Genomic DNA, 9,617 nt, shown 5'->3' with positions numbered 1-9,617 from the left:
CCTCATATATGTCGTCTTTAATTTTTATCCAGATCTGTTTCGCAAGATATAATTTTTATAATACTTTTATCGTAAATTGAACTTTTGCCCCACTCGGCATAAATTTTTTAGGAATTAAGTTATGCGACATAAATTTTGTAATAATTTTAAGATTATGTTGAGTGTTGAAAATTTTACCTTGTCTAGCATAATTAGTGTGGATGTACATATGCCGAAATTAAACGTAAATTATACCTTGTGAAAAATTATGCCGCACCAAAAATGCTGAAGGCAAAAAATTAAAGACCACAAATTTGAGGAACAAAAATTAGAGACATAATTAGTATGAATGTTATGATACATATGTCAAAATTAAACATAAACTATACCTTGAGAAATCTAAATTATGCCGCATCGAAAATGTTGAAGGACAAAATTAAAGACCACAAATTTGAGGAACAAATATTAAAGACACCAGCGTAGCCTCTTAATGGGCCTAAAGCAAAAGCCCAATACATTGAGTCAATTAGGCCCAGCCAATTTATCGTTAACGTTTTACCCTTTCTCCATTGTTCTATACCAGACAAGACTCTAAAATCCACCATTATCGTTAGGGTTTAAGACCTCGTACAACTCTCTTCTTCACACAACAACCTCGTTAAACCCTAACACCACAATGACAACCTTAAACCCTGTCTGTTCCAAACCAAACAAAATCCAAAAACAATTCTTTAACCTTAATCATCGTCCAATTTATGCTAAACCCATTTCTTGTCTCTCTTTCAAAACCCCATTTTCACCTTCTTTTTTCTCCATCAAAGCCTCACAAAACCCTAAAATCCCAAAACCCATTAACCCTAATGAAAAACCCCAAAATAACCCATTTTTTAGTTCATTCTTAAAACCCACATTAATTGCAACAATTACTGCAACTACCCTTTTGTTTGCAAGATTCATTTTTTACCCAAAACCTGCATTTTCTTCACCAAAAGTTATGCAAACTGATGTTAAAGAAACAGTTTCAAATGAGGAAAAAGAAAAAGAAATTCAAGAACATCTTGTTTCTAACCCTGATGACGTGGAAGCATTGAGGGCATTAATGGAAATTTACATAAAAAACAAGAAAATGCTTGAAGCTATTGGTGTTATTGATAGGTTGATTGAAATCGAACCGAATGAACCCGAATGGCCATTATTGAAATCCCATTTGTATGTTAACTTTGGTGAGGTTGAATTAGCTAAATTTGGGTTCAATGAGATATTAAAAAAGGACCCTTTACGCGTCGAGGCGTATCATGGACTAGTTATGGCTGCTTCGCAAGATGAATCGATCGAGGAGATAAAGGAAATCGAGAAAAAAGTCGAGGAGGGGATGAAGTTGTGTAAGAAGGAGAATAAAAAGAGTGATTTGAGGGATTTTAAGTTGTTGTTAGCACAAATTCGAGTGATCGAAGGGAAATATGAAGATGCATTGAAGGTTTATCAAGAGTTAGTTAAAGAGGAGCCTAGGGATTTTAGGCCTTATTTGTGTCAAGGGATAATATATACATTGTTGAGGAAAAGTAATGAGGCTGAGAAATGTTTCGAGAAGTATAGGAGACTTGTACCACAAGGGCATCCGTATGCTAGGTATTTCGATGAGAATATGATTGCGACAAAGGTTTTTGCACAGAAGGTAGAGAATGAGAGAGCTGGCTCAAAAAGTTGAATGAGAAAAAAGGCTTTGGTTCTGTTGAAGTTCAGATTGGATGGTAAAGGTATGGTGGAAATTGGAAAGTGGTTTGCTCTATCTGTTACCAGTTACATGATGTTTTAGCTTACTAGATGTTTCAATTTTAGTTTGTCGTGTTTGCATTGTGGAGTAGCAACTAGGTTCAGAACACGATTTTTATTTTTATTTTTTTTGGGGTAAGTGAGGGGAATGGTGCTAAGGCTCTTTCTTTAGTTTTAAGCAGGTATCGGAATCACATGATATTATAGTTCTTTTAATCAAGAATGGAAGTGTTAGAATCATGGTTTATGATTTTGTATTATTCTTATGGAACCATTGTTTGCTGCATAGAATATTATAGATGTCAAGAGAAATTGAGGAATGACTCTGCTTCATTGTCTATGTTCTAGTTTTGTCCATCCACGTTGATTGTTTGATTGGTTCTAATCATGATTGCATCTGTAAATCTTATCCCATGGGCTTTAGTGGACCGCTTTTGTACTTCGCTCCTATCTTTCCTTTCCAAAATAACCAGTTTTAAAACAAGTCTAACCATCAGTGCTTGAGCATACTTTTATAGCTCCTTAGTTCTCTGATTAAACTTGTTATATCTAGAACACACTCGATCCTAGCTTTCAGAAGTGAATTTACTGTCTTTAAAGGCTTTCTGTTTTGATAAGCCTGCTTGTTCTAAATCCTTATCCTTGTATAGATTCAAAAGATTTGCTAGTATACTACGTTTTGAGACAGGGCAATGCATTCTTGTCATTGTAGTCGTTTCCTGGAATATGAGTTGGATGTTCTTCATCGGTTATTAAGTTCTTGCCCCAGAGGCAGGCCCAGGATTTGAAGACGACGGGGGCACCATTAGAGGCGGATGCATGCTAGTTGAGGCAGCCTTTTGTTCCATTTCTTGTGGAGTCAAATTCTCATCAGTATGAGACGGTGTCACGCGAACTGACACTGCTTTGTCGGAAAATGTTGTTAAACACATATAACACTCAATGTACTGGGATAAATATAAAATTTGTATCACAAATATCCTATCACAATTTTGTATTTTCTTGTAGTGATTTAAACTTTTTTTGTATGGTCTAGCCACATAATTTCCGACATGGATTTCGAAAGAAATAAATGTTTGAAGTTTCATTAGAATATGCTAGGTATTTCGATGAGAATATGATTGCGACAAAGGTTGCACAGAGGGCAGAGAATGAGAGAGATGCCTCAAAAAGTTGAATAGAAAATAAGGCTTTGGTTCTGTTGAAGTTCAGATTTGGATGGTAGAGGTATGGTGGAAAATGTTTTGCTCTATATGTTATTAGTTGCATAATGGTTTTAGCTTACTAGATGTTGCAACTTAGATTGTCTCGTTTGCATAGGTTTATACTTTATTGTTATATGAGTTGTGGAGCAGCAAGGAAAAGAATATTTTTTGTAAGTTAGAGGAATGGTGCTAAGGCTCTTTAATTTTCAACATGATATCATAGTTCATTTAATCAAGAATGGTAGTAAAAATCATGCTTTGTGATTTTATCTTTAATTCTTGTGGAATTTCCACGATATGTGCTTGATATGAGCTGTACTTATCCAAAAGAAATGTGCTTGATATGTGTTGTGAGCTATGACTTTGAGGTGGAAGAGACAGAGGTTACATGGGAAACTTTGCTGCATAGAGTATTAGATATTTAAAGAGCAGTTTGAAGAATGACACTGCTTTTCATTGTCAACATTCTGATTTTGTCGATTGACCATTGAATGCTTGATAGGTTCTAGTCATGATTATATCTGTAAATCTTTGCCCTTGGACTTTAGTGGACCCTTCTATTTTTATAACCGTTGTGTCCGGCTTGCAAGCACTTCGACTAATTTCACGGAATACCTGTCACCTCCCAACAGTAACAGGTACCAGTTAACTCTGTCCACCAAGGTTAGGACAAATAGGTAATAATCACCTAGTGTTTTTGTCTTTAGTGTACCGTTTTTATACTTCATGCTGCCCTTCGTTCCGAAGATAATTAGTTTAAAACAAGTCTAACCCTAAGTGCTTTAGGATATTTTTGTAACTCTTGAGTTGTCTGATAAAACTTGTACCATAAAACCACATTCGATCCTAGCTTTCAGAAGTGAATTTACTGTCTTTGTATGTTTTTTGTTTTGATAAGTCTGACTTAGATATATACATGACCCATGACCGCTACGTCTGGTCTGGATCCTGATCCTTGTGTAGATTTGAAAGAGATTTGCATGAATGCTAGGTTAGCGAGCACAATTGAAATGGGGCAAGGCATTCTTGTCATTGCAGTCGTTTCCTGGAATATGGGTTGGATGTTCTTCATCAGTTATTTTGTTCTTGCCTGGATGTGGTTTTGTGTGGACGGCCACTTTCATGTTTTGCATTGTGTTTATGCTTGTTTTATATCGGTGATCGTTCAGTTTTATTTCGCACAAACCTAGTAATTAGTAGAGAACTTGAAACATAGTTGGGTTATAGATCAATTTGGCACTGGCTGCTCTTGTTTTCCTTGTTATAGCCTTCCGCTTGTCAGTTTAGCTTCAGTGTGACCAGTTCTCTACAGTTTAGCTTCATTACTTTTTGGCTTATGACCTATGATGCTCGGACTCTTCAAAAATTCTGCTGGATGTGTCTGATCTTGCAAAAACTATGCATTTTTATAGGATCTGACTCTGGTGCGGTAATATTTTTAGAGGGTCCAAGCACATAACTTATGACCACTTGTGTGAAATACTCATCATTGAAGTTATGCCGATCATGATGGAGTGCCTTGTTGATGTTTCCATTTTGCTCTCCTTCTTCTTGTACGCACCTGGACTGTTATCGGGTATATGCTACCTTCCAACGCAAGTGCTGGAGAGCTTTCCTTTTGTTGTCCTGTGTTCACGTATATTCAAAGGGAAATTTATTTCTCACTGTGAATTCCAAAGTTAAGCTACCCCTTTGGATAGAGAGGATTTGGCTCTATCTATTCCAAATTCATAGGTTGAACTTATATATTCCCTAAATATCATTTTATATTACAGTGATTGACAGACATGGAGTTTAGATGTTACTTTAATTTGAGCATCTTTTTAGAGGCAGTGAAAAGTTGGCTTGGTGATGTACACCAATCAAGATTTAGAATTTGAATTCTTGAAAGTGGTGCGGTATGCCAAAAAAGTTGTTTATTGGAAAATTGAAGTTCGCGGATTTTTTAAAACATGCACCTACTAAACATTATTCCCTCCGGTCCAAAATAATTGGGGTTTTAGATTTGGGCACATAGATTAAGCATTCACTTACTCCTAAAAATTAAGAAGTGTATTGACTAAAATATCCTTAATTAAGAGCGGTTTTAAAATTGTAGTAACAAACATTAAATTTGTTATTGAATTAAGAATGTGTTAGGGGTAAATTTGAAAATATAATGAAATGCCTTCTTGATAGACTAAAAACCTCAATTATTTTGGACTAGTTTTTAGAGGCTAAATCCTCAATTATTTTGGACCGGAGGGAGTAGATTCGTTTAATTCAAAATCTGCATGAAATTCAAGGGGCCTTCATCTACATGGATTCTTGTTAATTGGTTATTTGATCCTTTACAAACTTTATTTAGTTTTATGATCCTTTAAAAAGAGATTTTCACTTTTTACACATAAGAGATCTGAAAAAAACAAATAAGAGATCTGACAAAGTTATTTTCTTCCATTTAAATTATAAGAGGTCAAGAGATCTTATTTCCTCCTTTGAAAAGTGGAGCTATTAATTTGTATATGAACATGTCACGACCTAACTGGATGGCCATGATGGGCACCCGGAGCTAACCTACCCGGGCATCTCTCATCATACTTTGATAACCATAAATAGGTGAGCCACATGGCTAACTCGCGATCTGTGCATCAATAATACAAATCTCATCGGGCAAGAGCACTTTTATATCAACATCAACAATCATGCCCATATACATATACGCAAGCCGACGAGGCTAACCAAACGATATACAAAATATGGGCCGACAAGGCTAAAATACATCTAATTATACATAACTGTCTATGAGCCTCTCGACAGAGTATGTAACATCATATAGACAGGACAGGGCCCCGCCATGCCCATATATACACAAAAGAATAGTACCAACCGCTGCAGCTCCGAATCAAGTGGAGCTCCTCTAAGCAGTGTCTGAACAAGCAGCCTAAGCATCAAGTCTATCTCCCTGTCCACCTGCGGGCATGACGCAGCGTCCACAAATTAAAGGACGTCAGTACAAATAATGTACTGAGTATGTAAGGTATAATCAATAGCATAAATAGAAGCATGAAAAATAACATAAGATAGAAGTGTCATGGAATGATAGAGCCACTTATACCTCTAGGGAAGTTCATCATATTCACTTACCCTTTTTCTAATAGGAACCATCCATTACATACACATATATATAGTAGTATCATACCCGACCATAGAGGTTCGGTGTCTCACATACTCGACCATGATAAGGCTCGGTGTTATACATACCGGGCCCTATCAAGGCTCGGTGTTATCCGTACCCAACTGCAGTGGCGCGCGCGCAATATACATTATACCCGGGCACATAAGCTCGGTGTTACATACTGGCCATACATATATACGTACATATGCACCTAGGAGTACTTACGTAGCACCAACATCATCATCGTCCATATATTTTTCTTTAAAGGATCAACTATCGTAGGATGGAACCAATGGTACCATGAGAACATCAAGAACTATGAGCTTTTGTGATTTTAGGAATGAAGTCATTATGGAAGACATATTGGAATTCACGTGAAGGTACACAACAATGGAATCATGCCTTAAGAAAGAAGGGTTAGCCTTACATACCTTTTCGTCTCCTTAACTACTTAACGTTCCTCTCCAAAGCTTGAGAGATCTACATTTAGAAGGGTTCATACCATGGTTAAGTCTTACAGACACTCTTAAATTCAAACTAGAATAATTCATGAGTTAACGAAAATTGGGCAGCATTTTCCCTATTTCATCGACTTTCACTATATCGCAAAACAACTCCACAACAACTATAATAACATCCACAATATCATAATCGAGTAGTCATATTCCATTAAGTCTCAAAATTCATTCTCATATTCAACTTATATCAACAACTCTTCACCAACCCTTTGCACAATTGCATACAACACTTCCTTGTCATTATTATCACTCTTCACAACAAGGTTATACTCATAGCATTCTAAGAATCATATCTCAAGCTAATTTACTACTCAAAATATAATTAATTCCACATTTGAACTTCATTTTCTACTTTCTTCCCTCATCCAAGTTATTCAACAACTAAGCATGCTTAAAAACATGAAATAGACATGAAAACTAACCTTTTATCTCATAGGAATGAGCTTTGGATCAAGTTACCAACTTGTATGAAAACCCTAGCTTCAATACCAAAGAAATTCTTGAAGTCTACCAACTATAGTGAGTCTCCCAACACTTGAATACCTTGATTCTTGCTATTTGATCTTTGATTTCTGTTTGGTTTGAGTGGAATATGCTTGAGAGAAGGTTCTAGAGCTTTTAAGAGTTTGGGAGAAGTGGGAAATGAAAAATAGAAACAAGGGTCGTCGATATATAAAAAGAGAAAAAATTGACCCGACCCGATTATACAGCCATTTATACGGTCTGTATAACTTATACGGTCCGTATAAATGGACCGTATAATCCCACCATGGTTTCACCCATCTCTGGAATGGTTATACGGACCATTTATACGGGCCGTATAGCTTATACGGTCCGTATAATTGGTTGTCCAACCCAATTTTTTTTTAAATTTTCTCTCGTCGATTCGATCAACCTCCAATCCTTATGGAACCTTATTGACACTTATAAAGCACTTCACTAACCATCTAAGAGGCCCTATAGCTCCTCCTCAAGACATTACTAAATAAATATTAGCTCAATTGTTACGAACCCTTCTCGAACATGACTTACACTTCACTTCCTTCAACGAACTTAGTTTCACTTATTCATATGGCTTCAAAATCTTATGATGCACACTTTAAATTATCAAATTCTCCCCTTAATCTCATAAGGACTTCATGTTCACGCCAAGCTCGTGTTAGTCTACTCACAACGCAACAATCTGAAATCTCCGAGGTGTAACAGAACATATCCCAATACAAAGTGCAGTACTTTTGTGAATTAATCATAGGGCCTAAAAGAGTTAAAATTGGAGCCCATGCATTACTTCTCTTAGCAAACGTATAGTCCGTTTGTTAAAGAGCAACTTACACAAAATGACTAAATTTTGGGGATTTTCTTTTAGGTATAGCTAAACTTTTGCTAGTTACATTTCGTAGCTACAGTAACGTGTATTCGAAATCAGCTGTGTTTCGCTGTATTCAACCAGATGTATTCAATTCGGTTGTATTCATTCTTAACTACTTTTACACTGTATTCAACTTATTGTATTTAAATTCGGTTGTATTCAAACAACATAAATGTAAGAAAATACAGGGATATTTAGCTGTATTCAAAATTCATTGTATTCATTTGTATACAATCTCCTTCGAAAATACAGGCGTAAAATACATAAAGAAACATTGTATTTTACACGAGAAAAAAAACGAATACACTCAAATTTGAGATACAAGAAATAAAATACACTCAGATTTGATATACAAAAAATAAAATACACTCAGATCTTAAATACACCGCCAGAGATTGTTCCGATGGAGATGGAGTTTTGCGATGGCTCCCTCATCTCAAATCTGAGTTTTCCGATGGAGATGGAGCTTTGAATGTAGATGGAGTTTTCTGATGGCTCCCTCATCTCAGATCTGAGTTATCCGATGGATCTTCATCTCAGACCTGAGTTTTTCGATAGCTTCATGAGTTTTCTGATGGCTTCATGAGTGACTCTCGGATCAGAACGGCCTTGCACGACGTCGTGGAAGATGGAGATTGGCAGCGGAAACCATCAGAAGATATTGATTACTCATCTTCAGCTAATGAAGAAAACTAGAAAAACTCTAAGAAAAGAAAGGAAGAGGAAGAAGACGCTGAAGAGAGGGATGATCAATCCACACTAAAGAAGCCACGTGTCGTTTGGTCAGGGTTTCGCTGGAGCTCCAGCGGTTTGTGGTGGCCGGCGGCAGCAAAAGGGAGAAGAAGCATCTCAAAGGTAGCTCTAAGATTCTCAGTCAAGAATAAAAATAATAAAAATAGAGTATTCTACTTTAAATATATATATATATATATATATATATATATATATTGTAGCTCTGATAGGTAGTTCAAATACAACTTTTAGCTATGGGAAGTAATTAATGCAAACTATAGCTACTAAATATAATTCCTACTACTAGTTTACCACACCATGTAGATTTCCCTTTGTTAAATATCAAGCTTTTGTTAGAGGGGCAAGTCAACAGACAGATATTAGGATCACTGTTAAGGCATAGCCGAAGTTCATAAATTTTTGCAAGTGTAGCCACTTTAAAATTAACTTCAACAAACTTCAGACATACTCTTAAGGAGTTTGACTTGTCAAAGCTTAACTTCAGACATGTATGCTTGAAGTTAGCATATATGACTATGACTTCGAAAATTTATGATTGAACTTCTACCCAATAAGATTTAGCAACACCCAATCAAAACAAATTTTTATCTCTCATATTCAAAATTTCAAGCTCGAAGTGGATCTAATGGAGCAGGTTATGAGGAATCTTAAGGGTGTGTTTGGTATGGAGGACAATATATTACTAGAGTTTTGCTGTAATTCAATTTCACAATGAAAGCTTCTCAATTACAAAGTGTAAAAACTATGTAAAGACACACAATTTCAAAAAATATACTATGTAAAGACATTAATTCTGAAGAGGAGCTTCACTACAATTTCGTTCCTCGGAGGTAATTGTTAATTAAAGATTTACGTGTAATAAC

At 36.0% G+C, this 9,617-nt stretch overlaps 1 protein-coding gene across 2 annotated transcripts; it reads left to right on the top strand.

Annotated features, from left to right (window-relative positions):
* Positions 1 to 545: 545 nt before the first annotated feature.
* Positions 546 to 4,718, top strand: LOC132630189 (protein SLOW GREEN 1, chloroplastic-like). Of its 2 annotated transcripts, none has more exons than XM_060345769.1 (2): positions 546 to 1,736; positions 4,370 to 4,718. In XM_060345769.1, exon 1 carries the CDS (start codon positions 656 to 658, stop codon positions 1,685 to 1,687), a length of 1,032 nt encoding a protein of 343 aa, XP_060201752.1. In that variant the 5' UTR covers positions 546 to 655; the 3' UTR covers positions 1,688 to 1,736; positions 4,370 to 4,718. The 2 variants fall into 2 exon arrangements, with proteins under 2 accessions (XP_060201752.1, XP_060201751.1); XM_060345768.1 differs by lacking the exon at positions 4,370 to 4,718 and adding an exon at positions 2,465 to 2,749 and having other exon boundaries at positions 547 to 1,736.
* The last annotated feature ends 4,899 nt before the right edge of the window (positions 4,719 to 9,617 follow it).

Source organism: Lycium barbarum, chromosome 3, assembly GCF_019175385.1.
Source record: "Lycium barbarum isolate Lr01 chromosome 3, ASM1917538v2, whole genome shotgun sequence".
NCBI lineage: Eukaryota > Viridiplantae > Streptophyta > Magnoliopsida > Solanales > Solanaceae > Lycium > Lycium barbarum.
The sequence above is the reverse complement of the archived record's forward strand: the minus strand, read 5'-3'. Positions and strand labels throughout refer to the sequence as shown.